This window comes from Vanessa tameamea, chromosome 6, assembly GCF_037043105.1.
Source record: "Vanessa tameamea isolate UH-Manoa-2023 chromosome 6, ilVanTame1 primary haplotype, whole genome shotgun sequence".
Taxonomy (NCBI): Eukaryota; Metazoa; Arthropoda; class Insecta; order Lepidoptera; family Nymphalidae; genus Vanessa; species Vanessa tameamea.
Window position 1 is genome coordinate 7348249 of NC_087314.1, and position 21028 is coordinate 7369276.

Below are 21028 nucleotides of genomic sequence, written 5' to 3' on the forward strand. Positions count from 1 at the left end.
AAGAGTCCGGCCGCCACCGTGGCCGAAATGGTCATGATGACGTCACCGCCATCATCATCATCATATTTATCTTACCTCCTTACCTCCTCCTACCTTTTTTTAAATAAAAATGTTTATTGTGTTACATACAAAACTTAATCTTTAACAGATTAGGAACCAAAACCTTGTAAGTTACTAGTAAGGACTAATACTTGTGTTAGGATGGAAACTGGAACTTAACTATAGTTACCGACAAAAATACCAGATATTACTATTGCTTGCAATTTGACGTAGGCTGGGCTGACCGGCGATATCAAAGAGTTTAGCCGATAAAAGGAAATATTTTTGCCAAACAGCAATTCCCAGTATTAAGCTGTTTCGATTTGAAAGACAAGTGGGTCAGTGTTATTATAGGTATAAGATACATACCATCTCTTAGTTGCCACGGATAACGGTACATTGATGTAACTCGATTTACTATTTAAAATACAGTATTTTTAGTGTCGAAGAACAATTGTTTTACAACATTTTTACTAATTATATTTACTTGCGTTGCGATGATTCGACTCGAATATCGAGTGCTTTTCTTTATTTAACTTGATTTAAGTCATTTCTATAGTCTTAGTAGTAGTTTCAAATTTGTAAAATAACTATTTCCTCTTTTGTCTTATGTAACAAAATCATATAAAATGCTTTATTTTACGTATTTCTCCAATATTTGAGCGAGCATTGAATGTCGGCATCATCACTCTTTTTATAAATCTCAACAAAGACCATATTTTGGGTTAAATTTTGAATAAGTTCATCAATCAATAAACTCTCCATTAAACATAATATAAATATTATATATGGCGCCAGAGTCAAGCGAATTAAAAACAGTCACTGTCAATTTACATTTTATAGTGTTTTGATATATGCTCTACATTATTTTAATGTATGCTCTTTATATGTGAATATTTGCTATAATTCAACATATACGTATATAACTATTAATATGTAAGTTGCGTTATCCTTATAACAAATCATAACTACTCTCACTACTTTGCGTTTAGATCGTAGTAATATTGAAAATGTATTTTGTATTTTTGAGTCTTTCGCATTAGGTTTTTAAGTTTTTTATATACATGTATTTAATTTCAAGCTACTAGCCCTCTAGTTTATACGATGAAATAGTACCACCCCTTTTCCGATTGGGGTGCCGCCCTATCTTATTAGAACGGAGGGTGAATAGTATTATTAGGTTTCAGGGCTCTTCTAACATGTTATTGAGTTGCTTGTTATTGATCATAGATGGCGTTAGTAATATCGACTGTGCTGCCATCTCTTTATTAACTTAAGAATCTTACTGACAGTGATAGTAACATATGTAGTTCATGAAACTTTAGAAGTGACAAAGATGTCGCATCTAGCTTGGTTCATCATATCCTATTATATAAGTTATGTTTCACACAATTAAAAACAATTAGGCTAATAATTAAATCACCAAAAATAATGCACTAGTAAAATATTATTTTTAATTAGTTATTCGCTTTCAATGTATAGCTTAAAGTGTTTTTACTATCATCACCCATACAATTTATTAGTTCAAGTTTAACATGGGGTCGCTGTGAGTCAACCCTAATACTTTTTCTTAGTATTTGGAAATGACTCATTAATTATTCGGGTTATGACCAATGTTTCTTACGTCAACAAAATTCATAGTAACTTTGTAGAGATTCTCATTAGTCAATACCGGTAGACAATAATTATAAATACAAGTATTATCAACAATATATTTATTATTATTTTTAAAGTAAAAAAAATATATATAAAATTGTAGTATGTAATAAAAGTTCATTTTATTTACAATAATTACTTTTGGAAGATAAAATACTTCAACTACACTACATTTAATATAGAATATTACAAAATAATATCGCTAACTAGCACTGAAGTTAACAGGGGTGATAAGAGAGAAAGTAAAGGTGACAATCAGTTCGGTTTTATTATTTTCAAAACTTGTCTTTCTTGTGTATATTGTATTGTCGTACAATTTTGGTGCATAATCATGGATTAGATTGTCTACAATGGGCCGAATGGGCAAGTTCGTCAGAATTTGACAAGTCAGTGAAGGGGACTTCCTCGACCGTTTAGGGTAGAAAAAACCTACTTTTTAGTTTGCATATGCTTAATGCTGAAAATTTACCGAGACGTTTATAAAAGCCACGCCACGTGTGAATATTTTGTACTAGAAACATTTCAGTGAAAACTAAAAAAAAAAAAGTATTATTATTTCGTAAGTAATCGTATAGAAAACATGTAGATTTTAAGGTTCGTTATTTTTCTATGAAAAAACTGAAGCAATTTTGCAGCTAAATAATAGAAAAATTAAGTTCTTAGTTAAATTCATTAACAAAATAGTCAGTACTGATTAAATTTTTTTTTCAAAACGTCCATCGAATGGTATGGGCTTTAACTGGTTTATGTTAATGACGGTTCCGAAGAGCGTCAATTATGATCAAATACTCAATAATGACATTCAGAATTGTGCAACATAGAGCTATCTCGATTGATGTACGTTATAAAGTTCCACTTAAAATAACATTCCAGAAGATTTTTTGACAAGAATCACGTTTATTTATTTGAATTCTTTGAATTTCATTCATTTTTCTAGTTCTTAATGAAATATGTTAATTTTATAAGTCTTAAGGTAGAGCAAATATTTTTTCAATTAGTTTTGTTAATTATTATACGAAACGACCCAACCACTTTTAATTGTAAGCTTTGGACCTATATAATATAAGGGTCAAATTACTATAAAAAATGTGTTGTCATCTTGACTATTTAAGATTTAAAAGGTTAATTTTATTAATATAATTTTGATTAAATAACTAAAAACTAAATTTAGGGGTTTCATAATAAAGTTTTCAAAGTATTTAATTTATTAACGATATCTACAAAAGCCCGTTAAATGACTACACCTCATCGCCAAGTGAAATATCTTGGATTGGGGTAAAGCAGCCGGCGCTTTCGGGCGGCGCACACGTTCCGTTAGCTTCTCTATTTTAAAAACTACTTGCTTAGCTATATCCGGGAAGGGACGGACCACATCACCGCGCGTCGTCGACTCCTCACCACTGCTACTCATTTTCGATGCAGTCGACCTGCGTACGCGTTCTCGGTCGCTTCGCGCGCACGCGCGTCCTATCTCATGCACTCTACGAATTTTTATAGTTGATAACTAAATTTTATATCACAAAATTGTAAGCGTTAAATAAACTGTAACTAAAAGTGTATTTCGTGCACGCGGAGGATGGATGATACGCAGAGGTGATACTAGTGGTGCAAGTTGAGATAATTCAGTTAACATGAGCGGGAGGGAAGACGGAAATGCAGTTCCGTCTTTAAGTAAGTATACACAAATACAACACTATATGTATATGTATATATTTGTTTACATTTTTTAAATGTTATTTTAGTCACATTTTTTTTTGTTTTCTTTTGTATTTTGTAAGATGTATATAAAGAACTCTAAAGCTATTCCATGTATTGGAACTTGTGGCCTTATCGAGCGGATGTGTGACTCGTAGGGCCTGGGAAGCCAATCATAGAAACTGTTTACAACATCATTGAAATTATTCGAATTGAGGTTAATGGTCTCGTTCATTGATGTCGCACATATGCGTACCATGTTTACTTCGAAGCATCTACATCAACAAAAACATTTATCTAATTATTATTTTTTGTGATTACAGTAGTGGAGAGGTATAAATTTAATATTTTATATAAATAATTAAATATATTATATCAATAATCTCAATAACTTTAAAATGTAATAAAAGGTGATATAGAATTTATATTTATAATGCGTAGTTTTTATTGGCTTGTATATGTTGTTGCGTAGATACAGTTATCTTAAAATAAACATGGTACTATTTTACTAAAACAGAATTGGGAACGTATTATCAAACACGGTACGCATCATGCCGTAAATTGTTTACTATACTCGTACCGACCATAGAATTTCGTTTAAGTTACTCACGGGCGTAGGACATGTGCGTTATACTCAGCTTTGAGCTTTACTAAGGTCACAATAGAGATTATTTTTCAGTAACGTTAGACATTTCTTCAATTTGTGGGATATACGAAGTCAGTGTGCGTTTTTGATCGACTGCATTTTCGGAGGATTGTAATCGCCATTCCCCACCATTCTTCTACTACGTGTTTTTGTAGTTGACATACCAAACAAGTAGTGAAGACCAAACCTATCGATAACACTTTTCTAAACAAATTTCTTATAGCAACATAGATTTGGAAATACTTGTTGCTGGAAAAAATAAGAAATATGATTGAATTTCAATGAGCAGCTGTAACACTTTTTCAATAACAATACCGATAGTCGTAGTAAATAAATGTAAGCCATGAGCGCGTTATTTCCAAAAGGAATTGTTATTCATGGAGAGTGACATAAGAAATACCTATTTGGAATTTTTAGAAAGTCGATGTTAAGTAACGCTACGTCCCTACGGCAGGGTACGAGCCCGTAACCAGTCAATTAAGTCTGAATGGTGGTACATTTAACCATCTCTTTCACTCCTAGGTAAAGATCCCGAACGCAAGCGCCACTTGACGATGATTCATGTTTAAATTCCATACCTGCGATTGATAATAGCAAAAAAGCAGTGAATGGCACAATATTCTTAAAATCTACTTATGGAACGCGGTTTTTTTTGTGCGTTATCGCTGCTACTTTAATAATACACCGACAAATTGAAGCTTACGATCGTTCGTAAAATTTAAACTCAACTTTCCATAATACATGAATATATAAAAATATTTAATAAGTAATATATTAAATTACTATACAAGGTCTAACGGAATATTGAACGATGTGCATTTCTGTTTAAATAAATTCTTATTCAATTCATGTCAATCGAGACCGCTACGACTCGTTTTCGTTTATACTTTAAGTTATTTAAAATACTTGGCGTAATGCTTTATTTGATCCACGCCGCCCCAATGTATAGTTATAACTTATAGTAAAATATTTTTGACCGGAAATAAATATACAATTTGAGCGATCGTTAAGTGTTCGACTTTTTATAGTAACCTACATTTTATATATCATTTTAGTTTAAAATTGTCATCTCTAGGAATATGTACGAATCCTAGTCTTAATAAAATAATATTATTTATAAAATAATTTTTAATTTGTTTTATTATTGTACTGTCTGTGGTTTTGAATATTTACGCATAAATGACAATTTGTTAAATTAAGTAATAATATGTTTAATTGCTTTAATTTAAATGTCACCTTTAGTACTTATATTACTTTGTTTTTTCTAACGTCTATTAATTACGTTTATTAATCTGTATTTTTATTACCAGCAATGTGTTTATTCTATCGTTCTAACTATTTTATATATTCAAATTTAATAAATGAAATGTATAGCTTCCAAAATTCTAGAACTTGAAGCGACCATATTGTTTTTACACAAAAATCAATGAAAAAACCAATCAATTCCTAATACACGTCTTAGCTCGAAAATATATAAACATCGAAACATGTATATTCTGTTAAAATTTAGTTACACAATAAATTTACACTTATTTTTAAATATATATATAAATATAAGTAACCAAAGCTATAAACATTTAATTCTTGTAAAAATATTTAGGTTCCCCTTCCTGCTTCAAAATAAGTCAGCTTAAATTAACCCGCGTTTCGAAATACTCTTTGGTTAATCTGTAGGAACTAACAATAAACCAGGAATGTCATGATATCTCCCTCGTGTTCGTAAATGTACTTAAATATATTTTCAAACATTTAAACGTTATTTTTCTTCCTAGAAGTCTATTTCTTATGTAAATTTTAATAACTCACAAGTATAATGATTTCTTAAAAAGTAGTAGATACCAAAATATGTGTATTTTATTAACATAACTCCATCATTTAAGTTTATTTTCTACTAAATGTATTTATTATTTTATGATTTATTTTCTAATTTGTATTACACTTAACGAAGACAATTTATACGTTTCTATGAACAACTTGATAAATCAAATAAGCCGAAGAATGCTGGCGTTAAATAGTCTGAAAATGAAACTAGTGAATATTTTATGTACAAATATTTGAGGGCACAGTCTAATGGAATGCAATCAAAAGTTAAGCAGGCGTATGAAGTTTGAAATTCCTAAGTGTATGTTTTAGTGGTAGGGCGTAGATGCGGGCAGCGCGGCGCGGCGGGCGCGCGGTGTCGGGCGTCGACTCACGCGCGCCACGCTGAGTAAACATAACAGATACACGACTCGGATGCGCATGCGCTACTACCGCTTGCACTTGTCCTATATTCACAATAAATGGAATATCAGAAGACTCATTCCTTGTTTTAATTCATTCGTTTTGATGTAATATAACTTAAATTTTAAATGTACTAAAAATTACAGGGACAAAATGGTATTTAAAAGATTTAAAACTGTTTGCATGTGATAAAACTAAATTTATTAGTTTTAATAATATAAGCAGTAGGCAGACTTTTTTGTCATGTATTATTATGCTTAAATCTAGTCCGAAACATGCTGCATCTTCTGTTACACAGTTGATATTTATTTAGTATATTTTCGTTTGAAAATAATTATCGTCTCATCGTTAAATAATATAGATATTTTTAACGCAATTAGATTTAAACACGAATGTGTATATCAAAAGTATATAACTTATCCTTGTGTTTTTATATATGTACGCCTATTACATCCATAGAATTACGAGTTAATAATAAAAGGGCTTGAATGTACACGTACCTTTATTACACATCTTAATCGAGACATACCAACAATCACTGGAGGAAGTACGTCAATCCCTTTTATACGAATATACCACTTCCCTTTATTTCGGAATGTTTTGAACAAATATTACTCCTATAAGTCCATTACACTAATACGATAGTAGCGAGTGAATGTGTTTGTACATACATCTCATTCAAACTAAAACTAAAAAAAGATAAAAACTTTCTTCAATGAGTTCTTGAACGGTACCATGACATTTAAAATAGACCGGATTTGGATTGATAAAACTCTTTCAAAACTTTTTAAACTTCTTTCTGTTAAAATAGTTTTTAATTAAAATACTGTAGTACACCTTTTACTTTTGATTGTTACAATATAGTCCACCTTGTTTCGTTTCAATTTTTTTTTCTAAAAAGGGATCCAAGATGTTGTTATAAAAAATCCAAAAATGAATATTTACCATTTTACTTCGATATGATTAATTAATACTCATACATATTTCATTAACGTGCTTCTAAAAGATTATAGATATGTGTATTAATTAAGTAATACATGTGCCTATTCATTTTCACTTTATAAATATTTATATTTGACGCATGTAAACATGCACATGACGAAATAGTAAAACTCCAAACGAACGTTTACGTTTCCTCATTAATACAGTATAGGGCATAATAAATATTGAGTGTCTACTTGTGTGCGGTTGATTCTTGACGACAAGGCATCGGGGGGCGAGGCACGGCAAGGTGCAGTGTTACGGCAATGAATGAAGAGGTACCAGAAACGCAACCTAAATACCACACATTCTTCGAGTCCCCACCGTCGTCGCCACGTGTGTTGCCGCTTTTACCTACCGCCGCTACAGCCCGAAATAATATGCTTAGCTTACCCGTACACACTAGCACACAGATACATTCGAATTAGCGAACAGAAAAATAAACCAATGAAACAAACGTTTTATATTTAAACTATAATGGGTACAAGTTAGTTTCAATTGACATGTAATTGTTTTCTTTTGTTAACAATAGTTTTTGTCGTTATTAAATCAGTTTAATTACTTTCACAATGTTTTATATTAAGAGCATGACTGTATGATGATTATTTATAAATAAAATTTAAATTAGTCATCAATGATATCTGTTTTCCGGAAATTAGTCACATTTTTAAAGTAGTCAATTCTAATGAAGCTTTTAGTGTGGATTTTTTTTAAATAATTATCATGCTTATACCAATCGGTCAACTCCATATATTTTATCTATTATTTTAGTTTAATTTGAAATGTAATTTCTCTGTTTGTTTGGTATTTAATTAAAGTACGCATCGGTATTATTAATCCCTCTAAAATAAGGTCTTCAACCTTAACAGCTATAGTGATATCTACACATAAAAAGAAGAGCTCATTCTTTCATTTGGTTCCCACGTTATTTTTTGTGAAGAAGCCGATAAGGGGAATAGTATACCCTTTCTTAGTCCTGTAAACGATCGTGGGCCCTTATTTATTGCTAATAGATTTCCGAACGGTAAAATGTCTAAATATGTATGCATTTAAAAGAGGGGACGATCCACTTAATGCAATCAAACAACTAGTCAAATGTGTTTCGTTTTGAAATTCAATTACAACTTTCTCTAAGTTCCTTCAGGTGGCTTTAACTAATTAACGTTTTAAAATATAGATAAGGTCAACGATAAACATAGAAATGCAATCGTTTAAGTCATTATAATTGTGTGCTAGTACTAAATAAGTCTGTCCTACATTAATAATCGTACTAATTAATATCATATTAAAAGTAGTAAAAGTCAGAAAAATATTCAGATAACATACAAATTAATTTGATTATTTTTATTGGGCCCTACGTAGGGTACGCAGATAAAGTAATTCATGTTGAATAAAATTATTTACATAAAATACATAATTATTTGAAGGCAGTTTAGTGTGTAAACTTTTTCCGTTCTTTGGTGTTTCCACTATATGTTCCATTAAGCAATTTAAACAACTTCATTTATTAATAAGGAATATAATTACTATTGAGTACTAACAGATTATTTAATTGGATAATAAACAGCATTGCAATTTCAAACTGTACCACTAAATTACTAAGAAATCATAATTATCTCTTCGCCTTTAACTGTTGTACATATTGTTATTAAAGGATGTACGTGCTTTCATCTTTTTTTAATTTCTCGTAATATTACTAAATAATTTAGATAATGTATTTATGTATATGCATATGTGTATAATGAACATGATTTGTATATTAAAACGAGCAACGTTATTTAATGAAACGTTCCGATTTACCGTTGAGCGCCTTTTTGTCTTTTTTTGAAACATCGTGTATTATATCCGAAAATACTAGTCCTAGTACTAGTACTAGTATACTAGTATTGAAAATTTGCAACCTGTAAATGGTAATTTTGCAATACCTATAAAATGAATATGTTATTAATTTTATATAAGGAATACTGTATGTATGTATTAATTGGCCTATACTCATTTTGAAGTGGGTTATCTTTAATATCGTTAATACTAGTTGTATTTTTGTCATATTAAGAAAGTACAGATCTAATTTCAATTAAAAAATATTGTAACTTTGCCTGAATTTCTATAAATAATAAAGTATTTTAGATCATGAGTATCGATAGTCATGTAATTGAGATAAAACAAAATATATTAAACGATAAATTACTGCGGTCTAAAAGACATAGTACTTCCCGATTTAAAAAAAAGTATGAATTTTGTAAATGATTAAGTAGAATAATGTTCAATTAAAAAAAGTCCTATCTATTTTTGAGTAATCTATGAACATACTTTATATGAAAGAAAATGGTCTGTTCAAAAGTAAGATTAAACATTCTAATGAAATCACTTTGCCACTCAATAAGTGTAAAGCATTATACTTAATTAATCTTGTTAAACAATCAAAAAAGGGCTTTTAAAAGATTTAATATACGAGCTGCCCCCAAACTTCGTCCGAGTGAAATAAGAATTGTATTTACTTCCCGATCTACCTATATATCTACCGGGTCCAATCTAAATCATCCAGATACCCTGAGGAGGAGTTCAGTTACATACACATATATATGTTTTCTAATCTTTATTTCCTCAGTCAGTTTAAGTAGTTTTTTTACCTATATTAGTATAACCCTTTTTATTCTCATTTAAAAATATACTAAAAACAGATTGGTAGAAGATATTCAGTTTCGTAAAATGGTTCGGGATGCCAATGCCTATTTTATAGTCGATTAAAAAGGAATGTTAAAAAAACCGAGAATTACATTATTATATATTAGATAAATAGATATGATATTTCATTCTTCAAAGTATACTATTTTGTAATTTTTAATTTTTGTGTGAATATTTAGCCTCCGTTTAAATTTTATAAATTTCAACATTTTTTTTTGTTTTTACAGGTGCCGGGAGCGTTAGCGGTAGCGGAGTGACGGGCGTGACAGGCGTGACGCGGCGAGGCCGTTGCAAATGGTTCAATGTTTCTAAGGGCTGGGGGTTCATCACCCCTGATGATGGCGGTCAGGATGTCTTCGTTCATCAGGTGATTACATACGGTGATTAACATACGACGTACGATGAAGATTTGAGCAAATATAGAATGGAGTAACATATAAGTTTTAAATATAAGCGAACATATCTTCACTTATTTATAAATAATCATAAACTTAGATTTATTTTGTGTGATTCAATGAACTGCCGCACATTACTATTTCAAATGTAAAACATAGTATTGCACAACTGTCCCATCGACAAGTTTCTTGGTATTTAGTAAAAAAATTATCCATTGAGAAAACACGCTACATATCTAGCGGCGGGCCGATAGCGTGCTTGTTTGTTTGTTCGGCTTATCAAGTCCGGATGTTTTTTCTAAACATTTATGCCACCAAATTTGTACTTCGGCCCACTGTAACATCGCTAGCGGTAAAATTAATATTAGGTCAAGACTACGTCTGTAAGGTAGAACATTTTCTCGCAATATCTTTTAACATTTTAGCAGTATACATTGAAGTTTAGTTTATAATTAATTAAAAATTTAATTACAAGACTAAGCTAAACAGCTAAGTTAATTTAATTAGACAAGTCCAAAGATTTAGTTATCCAATGTACAAGAAATATATTATATATTCACTATATCATCAAATATTATATAGATATATAAATCTCAAAAAGTATAGTAATAATGTTATCCTGTATAACTAGTTAAGATAGTTTAAAACAAAATAATCCAAAATAGATATTAGAAACACACAAATATGAAAGAAAACGACATTTAATATATATAACTACGATATCTTAATATGACAAAGCAACTTATAACATTTCTCTTTATGTTGGGAAAATATCCAATATTGCATCTTGTCTAAACTAAATTGCCAATTACCTTGCTCGCGTGCTACATCAACTTTGTATACTCAAAGGAGGTAAACGGATAGTTCCTATTTATATATCATTGAAAATGATATCCCAATACATTTATATCAGATTAAGAAACATCTCTTATAGTAACAATACTAATCGTAGTTAATAAAATTTATTTATTTATTACAAGTGATTTTTGCATAAATAAATTTTTGTCAGTAGGTATGTGTAATGTGTAAATAAATATTCATTTACATATATATAACTTTTTATAAAGCCGATTACTATTAAAAATGTGTTTTCGAAAATATAACCGTTTTTCGCACCTACAAATAGAAGGTTCGTCTTATTTAAAGTAAATAGAGATTTTAAAACTAACAATAACATCTCGGAATAACAGGTTTTCTATCCAAAGTCATTGTCGAATATCATACATATATTTTTGACGTACATAATGTTGTTGTTAACATACAAGTGAAGCAACAACAACTAATTAAGGCGGTTTTCGAAGGGTAACTTAAATTTATTCACTAAAGTTACATTATCGAGCCTAATCTAAACTAAAAATTAAATCAATCCGGTTAATGTTGGAATTCAAACTGGCTGTCGATGGTATGAAGTTGGGTCGTGAGAACGACACATTGATGTTAAACAGTTTGCACGATTGGCAGAAAAAATGATGTCTTAGCATAGTATGTTATTTGCCGCGATGTTGTCTCCAGTTATACAATTATTTGATTATTTTTTTGACTAATAAGCCCGTCATAGAGTTTCAACAGTATTTTTCAGCAATTGATTTATAATATGTTACAGCGGTTAATGGGCGGCATGCTTTGAAATGCCTTTTTTTTCTTAATATATTTTGTAGTAACATATAATCGCGTAAAGTACAAAGTTATATCGATACGATATCATGTGAACGATACCCAAACGCGAAGAATACGAATAAACAATAAGCATAAATAATAATCATTCATAATATATATGTACATATGTTGTTAAAAAGGCCGATATTAATACACCGTATCGTATAGACTGACATTATTTCGTGATTTTTTATACATATAGTTAACTATGCTAAATTGCCGTTTATGTTAATGAACACGAAATTGATTTAAAACAATTTCAATACTTCAGGCAATTTTTATTATTACTGCGATCAGTTCTGACTTTATTTTTAAAATCGTTTAATTAGTAACAAAGGATAGGTTAAATTATGATGTTTTTTTTTCATAATAAGGGAAAAAGAGGGAATGTGGATACTATCCCTAATCGTAAATATCATATCCATAATAGAATAACTCAGTTCTATAAAAAAAAATAAAAATAAGATATTATATGAGAAGGTGTCTGAGAAAAGAGTTTTTAAGGCATTTAAAAATAATTTGGAATTTTTATTTATCTGAATACCGTTGGATCTTTGTTAAATATTTTGTAAGCACTAATAATGTCGTCTCATATAGCCTTAATTTAATCAACTGAATTGAAGATAGCTTCCTTAATTTCCTTAAATATAGAAGAATTTTTAACATTTTTATATGTGCAAAAAAGAGTTGAGTTTCATATGAATTAAATCATGACATTATGGTTTGTTAAAATATTACATCTTTTACAGTGAGTTTATTTTATAGTAATATAAATTTATCTGGATAAGTAATTTTGTCATGTCACTCACGAAGTTACTTATTACATTATGTTTCAGAGTGTCATCCAGATGCCTGGCTTTAGATCGTTGGGAGACGAAGAACTTGTTGAGTTTGAATGCAAGGAGTCAGATAAGGGACTGGAAGCAACGCGTGTCTCTGGGCCATCCGCTGTCGACTGCCAAGGTTCACATCGGCGTCCGCTGTCGAAAAAACGATTCAGAAAGATACGGTAAATACATTAAATCTTTTGTATTTCAAAGATATTTTTCTATTTAAAAACTGAAAATATTTCCAATAATAATTTGTCATTAATTAAGTTTAGGATTACATGTTAAATTAACTGTCTAACTGTTACGGTTTATTTTAGTTGCTACAACTGTGGTGAATTCGCAAATCACATAGCCGCCAAGTGCAGCATGGGCCCACAACCAAAGAGATGCCATAATTGCAAGAGCGAGGATCACCTCATTGCTGACTGTCCTGTAAAGGTGCCAGTTTTTTAACATTTGATAAGTTGTATAGAAATAGATATATAAGTAAAAACTTAATGAATAGCAACTGCTATATCATACATTATTATAAAACAATTTCTTAAAATCTACTCGTACAGTATCTGCCTTAAAAGATAATGCATTTAGAATTAAGCTACACTGTATTTCTTTTTACCCTAATAAATAAATTTTAGATCATATAATTGTTTTTAATGTTCGTGGTATGAGTTATAAGAGCGTACTATAACTACGTATTTTTTAAATTTAAGGTGGAGAAAAGGAAGGATGACTCGCAATCGAAGAATTCAAGCAGCTCCCAGGAAAGCCCGCAGGGTAGCCCTCAGCAGCCGTAACATTACAATATAATTCGTCGTTCATGTTTGATTTAAATTTTTAAATTTTATTCAATTTCTTACTTTCTGGTGGCATTTAATATTTTATAAATAATTTAGGACGAACAGCGGAACAGATGACGAAAATCGACGTGAATAGCGTTCGTATACTTAATTTTAATAACTATCTACCTCATTTTTTAACAAAGATTCAATATACATATAAAAGTAGAAGACTGATCAGTACAAATCTATTTTACTCTAAGATTTTATGATTTAAGTTTGCAAAATGTAACGTAGTACAAATTTTATGTGTTCGAGTGTTCGATACCTTCAATATTACATAATATTGTATACCCAAAGTTGTGTGTGTTTGTATAATTATTATTAATTTTGTTACTATATTCTATTACAATCGATTTTAAGTAATAATTTAGTTTAAAGCTATTTTTAATTCGACCTATAGATGGTTATGGTAAAAATGCAAAAAATCATTTCGATTTATATGTCCCTACACCGACCTTTAAATTTCTGAAGCAGCAATTACCAAAATACCGAATTATTTACTTGCAATTTCTAAAACGCTGATCAAAATTATATTAACTAATTTGACTTAATCTAAATGACTTTTGGTGGCTGTTAAAGTCATAGGTAACGTTTGACCATTTAGTATACCGGTACATTAGTAAATCTGACTTTGCTCATAATATCAAAGCTTGGTGGTTAGAGACGATAGATTTATAATCAAATCTATTTTTACGGATTTAATTTTAATGTAATATGTGTGCTACAAAGATGTTTACTTGATATTTTAACATGAAGTTTTTATATCTTCTTTGAACCCAATTTGAACCTGTAAAATGACGTACGTTACTTTAATATTATTATTTATAATTATAACGTTTTAGTTATTATGGAAACAATGGAAAGAAACATATTTAAGTCTATTTTATTATTCAAAATCAGAATATTTTATGTACCACTTGGCTCGTATAAGCCCTTATGAATCGTCATGTTACAGGATTAAATTGAATCCATGGTTTGGAATGTAATTAAAGAAAGAAACTCAGTAATTATTACTTTTCTCAAATGAAGAAGGTAAAATGTCAGTTGTCATTAAGAAAATATAAAACATGATATAATTTTACATTCGGATATTTGCAATAACAGTAACGGTTTGCTTTATTATTAAGAAAAACTACCTTTACTTATTACTCTTTCCGTTCGTTGAGGTTATGCAATCATGATTTTGGGACTAAAGAAATCGATAAAAAAATTTAAATTTATATTTCTGTGTTTTGATATTACTGATATAAAAATTCTTGTTGAAATAGTCTAAGTATAGAAGAGTTGAAGTCTAAGTAGGGAAGGGAATGTTTCAAAGGTTTAGAAGTACTAAGAGTGGAGGACTAAAAGTGTTCAGTGGAAACTATATTATTATTTACCGTTGTTTTTCATTTGTCTAAGTTATAACCAGCTTAAGTTAAATCCGTTAAGAAATATTATAGTCAACGTACTAATTAAAAACGAATATTATGGAATACTATGGAACTTCAGATAGTTAAATATAACATACACATTTTATATAACGATATAAAAGTCACTAAAGTGCAACTCAATGTGCCAAAGTGGATTGAATGCTTTTGCAATATTTTATAATTTTTAGATTGTAATTATTTGCGTCAATTTATTACACAATTGACCGTTTTTAGCTATGATGCCAGCGATAAAAATAGTTTTAATTTTAAAACTTTAAAACTAAGCAAACGAAATTACCAATTTCTGCTTAAACATTTTTTTATATAATCTATAAGCATTCGGTTAAAATTATTAATGTTTTTAACAATGCCAATAATACAAAGACCCATCGATTTTCTTAATAACTAGGTTAAGTATACTAAGTGATTTTCAAATAAAATAAAACAAATATTACATGGTTGGAAAATATATCAGAAAACTATTTGATAAAGAATTATTTCAACATTAGCCTTTAGTTTTTGACTAGTTTTAATTTTCCAAATGAATACATTAAACATTTGTTACTATAATATCAAAGAAATATATACATTTACATTTTGATAAATTGCCCACATCGTTCATAACATTTAGAAATAACTTACAAGGAATATTAATTACCTGTAAAATGGTTGTCTTAATCTTACCTCTTACATTGTTTGCTCTAAAGTCTTATTTGTTCCTTCATAACATTTATAAAAGTTTAGTTATATATAGAAAAAGGATTTATTTTTGAATTAGTCTGATATAGTAGTAACAAAAAAATAACTTCTAAACAGATATTTATGCATAACGTATTGGTAACTTTAATTTGTATTTTAAATGTGTTCTACAAAAGAAAGGTCAGGCGCATTTGACGGGTAAGAATGTTTCAAACAGTAAGCAATACATTGAAGAGAAATCTAAATTTAGGTATTACAAATACGGGTTTCTTATTTTAATATATAGGCATAATGTAGTTATTTATAAGATTTTAAAGACTATTTGAAATCATCTACCTCATAATTTAATAAAATTTAGAGTTTATTGATAAGTTAATATTGTAAACGTATACAAAGTCTAGCTATTATTTTCATTCTATCTTTGAATGTCGAATGATTGAAGGTTTTGTATGTCTTATGTTTAGAGTTTAAATTTTGTTTTCTTTTTATTTTTCAAAGAAAAATAAATTATAAAATGTAATTGGTCTTTTATTTCTTGCGTTACTAACTATCACTTACATTGCACTAACACACACTACTTGGTTTTTATTGCACCTGAACTCTATCTCGATTTGTTTCTTCACTTTAAGTTCCTCGTAAGAAATCATTGGTTATTGGAACGCTTGAGTTGAAAAATTTAAAATAAGATGAACATCAATGGTGATTTCTGTGCACAACATCAAAGACACAGGACTCGAGGATTTGCTATCCTGTTTAACCCCACAAATAAGATAAATATTGCAATGTTTTTAGTTTTATTAATTCTGTGCAACAGTCACGCTGTATTTTGATTCAATTCGATAACACCCATGTGCTTTTTTATTTTCAAAACGTGTAAATAAAGAGCCTTTCTGCTAATTAGTTTCGACCACAGTGGCAGTACATAAATTGATGCACAAAACACAGGTGCGCTATCTAGACGCTCTCTCCCATAATCTGAAGGGACGGAAGTTCAGACGCAAGCGCTGTTAATACCACATTATATGTTTTAAGGCTCGGACACCCGAACTTCTTTTGTTATTGACTGAACTTTTGTTATCGAGAATTTCTTGATAGGAAAACTCAGCAAGCTTTTTTTGATTCAATGATATGCAAGACAAGGAAATGCAGTATGTACTTGTTAAAAAATCTATATTTATCTTATCAATATTTCATTCATGTTCTCAGGAAAATGCACATATTTTATGCACTCGTAATCATGAGTGCATAAAATATCATACATAATAATTTTCGATACCAAACATAAAACCTGTGCTAGCTTTATTATTGTAAAAGAAACGTAAAATCTGTAAATGTCCGATTGCTGAACAAAGGCGCCCTTTGAGAAGAAGGTGTAGAGATTCAATAAGTGTTCGTATTAAGACATTTATATGGCAATTTTTCATCCGACACATGCAGGTTCCGCATGTCGAGCACGAGATAGCTTACAAACACAAATTAAACATGCGGAAATTTATTTGTGCTGGACAAACAGTAAAGATTCATGTATCCTTACATCTCCGCCTTAGTTACTACTACTAAATAAAATTGTGAAATGACTATTTGATATACAATTTACCGCTTAAACCAGTAGTTAGGAGGACATTTCACACGGTAATTATTGAATACATCTTCTAAGGGGGTTAAATGGGGGATGAAGGTATGTATGAAAATTCGTCATATCTGTTATTAGAAATATGAAAATCAGTATTTAGGCTTTTGGTAATGCGTTGAACATATATGCTAAAGAGGTTTTGAAAACTCATCACCTAAGAAGATGAAACTTAGGATGAATATTTGGATGGAATCATTTTTGAAACTTAGAAAAATCGGTAATTAGACTTCTATTTATAAGAAAAGTACAATTGTTAAAGCCTTTTGAAAACTTACTACCCAATCTAAGGGGGAAATTGGGGATGAAAATTTGTATAGAAGTTCCAAATTTTTTTAAGTTTGAGATTTGGAAATCCCTGTTTAGGCTTTTTTAATACATAAAATACGAACGTCACAGAGATTTCCGATGCGATATTCCCACGCGTACATAGCTAGTTTAAACTATACAATATGTTCGTACATTTTATTCATAATTCACTACGACAAATAATAGAAATATTATTCATTTAATAATTGATTTAACTAAATTAATATTAATCGTGGTAAAAATGCACGTTTATAAATAATACTTTAATTGTACATACTAACACTTATTTATTATTAACACTAATTAGTACATTTGATGTAATGCACAGAAAATTCTCTTAGAAATTTTAAAATGCGTGTGGATCGTCACGGTCCTTGGAGAACATCGAGGCAGTCGGTGGCAAGAGATGTCACGTTTTTCAGGCGAGTCGGGTGAAGATAGGCGCCCGAGGATGCAGCAGTGCGGGGCTCCCCTCGCCCCCTCTTCGACCTCACACGCCCCGCCGCCCCGTGCCCCTCGCTGACGTAACGCTGCCGTGTCCGCCCGCCCTAGTGTGTGCCGCGCCGCGCTCCGACCGACTGGGCATCACTCACGCGCCCGCTAGTCTTTAGTGCAAATCATTTGACGTTTCACTTTCTGGACCATCAGAGATTCGGTATCGAGATCTATTAAAAGGTGCATAACGAGGCTGTACACGCGCTCATGTGCTTTCCCTTATCTTAGGGTCCGACCCGCCCCCTAGCCGGATGCATCGATGTCATTCCTCGATAACTTCTCGTTAACAGCGTTGCAAAATCTCCTTTTCAGCGCCGTTTAGAGTCTTAGCATATCGATTATTATTTTTAGGGTTTTCGGTTTAAAACTATTTATGTTTTTTTTTTCTTTATTAAAGAATTAAGGTTTACGTGGTGTGCTTAAGATATATCTGTCGAGTGAATTGTGGATCAATTTTTTTCTTTTATATATCTGATACCGGCATATCAACATATCTGTCAATCTAATAGATTGTTTCCATTGCCCGTCTAGCAATAAGGCAATTGCTTGTAATTTGAAATTCTGATCAAATTAGATTCTGTAGCGTTGCATCTTAATAGAGCTATGTACATTCAAGTTTATGTAATACATATATATGATATGTTTATATATAACAAGGATTCAAAGTTGTCTTGTGAATGATATAATAGTCTATATTACATTTAGTTTACATTTAAATTAATTTACACAGATATATCTTAATCAATAGGGTATCGAAATGCGATGTGTACGTAGATCGTCGAACAGTTCAAAAATTATATCAAATTTGGACAATAATTGGCATTAATGTGCTTATGGTAAGTTAAGTGTCTGATCCAAATGTAGGTAGTTGACGATTAAGCTTTTTAGTCATTAGAAGCATCATACATTCAATACTTCAATCCGAAGAACTAAAGCATTTGATTATAAAACATTAAAACAATCATTCACAACCATGAAGTAGTCTTATTTATAGAGTAAAAATGGTATTCATTTTAGACTGTATATGCTACCATTAAAATAATATGGTGAGTTCACCTCACAGACTGTTAACATTTCAAGAAGATAATTAGTTGAATGTTAGTATAGCATGTAGAACATATTTTGTAGTAACTGTAATGCCTTTTAATCATGTACTATAATCAAAGCAATTATCTAATGAGTTGACTGAAAATGTCAGTTATTAATACATATATAATGTCAATAGGATCACTCTACTTTTAATTAGATATTGCTCAATCCTACTTGGAGTTCTTTCTCGCATTTCAATACTTAAACTAGTTAAGCCTGCAGTTTTGCTCGCATGGATGTAAACGCGCCTGTGTAACGACCCGAATCAGGATGAATAATACATTCGATTCGAAACATGCCACGTTGTATCAACGCAAATAATACTAATTTTTAGCAAGATATTGCGATGTGCTTAGCTCTTACATTTATTTAGATACTTAGTTTACTCATCTATTAATTATTTCATAAAAATAGATAAGACTCAGAGATTACCTTCATAGTTTCAAATATTTCATTGATTTATGTATCATTTACTGTCATTCAATTACTTAAGATGTAATCATTTTTTACTCACAATTTTTTCAGGATTTCGTTCAATTACTCTACTATATGCGGTTAGTATACAATAATATAGTTATATAAACAAAAAGAGCAATTTATTTAATTGCTACTCCCGTAGCATGTAAAAAATGAATTATATTATATTTTTCTGTTTTCAGACGATTTAAATATAAGTGTATCCATAGAATTAAATCGTTGGTCCAGATTGACTATCAATGCGCTATTATACGTACTGAGTATTTGAAAGCTGAAATTTGGAACGTACATTAGCAAATAGATGTAAGCAAGGATTTTTGTAAATTTCACCTTTAAAGTGGATTTCGAGAGGGTTGACTAATTTTTAAATTTTACCCGTATGTAGTCGGAGCAATTTTTCTATAAACAGATCTTAATACCATAATGTAAATTGCTTTCGTGACAATCGTATCTAAAATCTATTTATATTACTGTGTCATACGATAATTATGTTTCATACACTGATACATAATTTTTTCAAAATCATAACAATGACAACGACTACGACAACGGAGCATGAAAAAAAAACATTCGTTTATCTTGACTGACTATCAATGCATAGTCAAAACTACTAAGTCTAGAAAGTTCAAATTTAAAAATAGGTATATTTATGACGTCAGAATTCGCAAAGAAAGGATTTTTTGGAATGTCAACTTTGACAGGGACAAATAAGTTACTTTGTATGACTTATAGCCGTCCTAAGTCGAGAAGTTCAGCTAGCTGGTAATATATTAATACAATGATGCTTTTTTAATAATCATTATCAATATAATATCTGTATCATACATATATGTCGTCCAACAACAAATAACTTATTCAATTAAATTTTTATTTTTATTATTTACTTCAAAATGAATTTTGTACCAAAAAGAACAAATAATTAAAAAAGAAAAACTCTTAAATGGTAACTTGAAGCTACTAAAGCAACTTTAGCCGTAAATTTTATACTTACAGCCGAATATTTTTTCAGTTACTGTATACATAACCCGAAATTTATAATTAATTTTATTTGCCTCTATTTATCGATACTTTATTATTATTCTTTTAGTATAATTTACGAAAAAGTACATAAAAAGCTTAGAATCAACCATACACATGAATTAAAAGGTAATTTCTAGTTACAAAATATTATAATATTACTTTATAGAAAACTAATATTATAAAATTTGCTCTATTGTTGTTCAATATTTACATCATTTCGTAGTGTACTTTGGCGCAATGATAATGAATATC

General features: G+C 30.1%; 2 protein-coding genes across 2 annotated transcripts in view; one reads left to right on the forward strand and one right to left on the reverse strand.

Moving 5' to 3' along the window:
* LOC113393579 (programmed cell death protein 2) overlaps nucleotides 1-21028 on the reverse strand; it is a 324102-nt gene that overhangs the window by 76950 nt on the left and 226124 nt on the right. The window lies entirely within an intron of this gene.
* Nucleotides 3025-14088, forward strand: LOC113393588 (protein lin-28 homolog). The gene is made up of 5 exons (XM_026630564.2): nucleotides 3025-3366; nucleotides 10153-10292; nucleotides 12813-12985; nucleotides 13124-13244; nucleotides 13517-14088. Exons 1-5 carry the CDS (start codon nucleotides 3327-3329, stop codon nucleotides 13598-13600), a joined length of 558 nt encoding a protein of 185 aa, XP_026486349.1. The 5' UTR covers nucleotides 3025-3326; the 3' UTR covers nucleotides 13601-14088.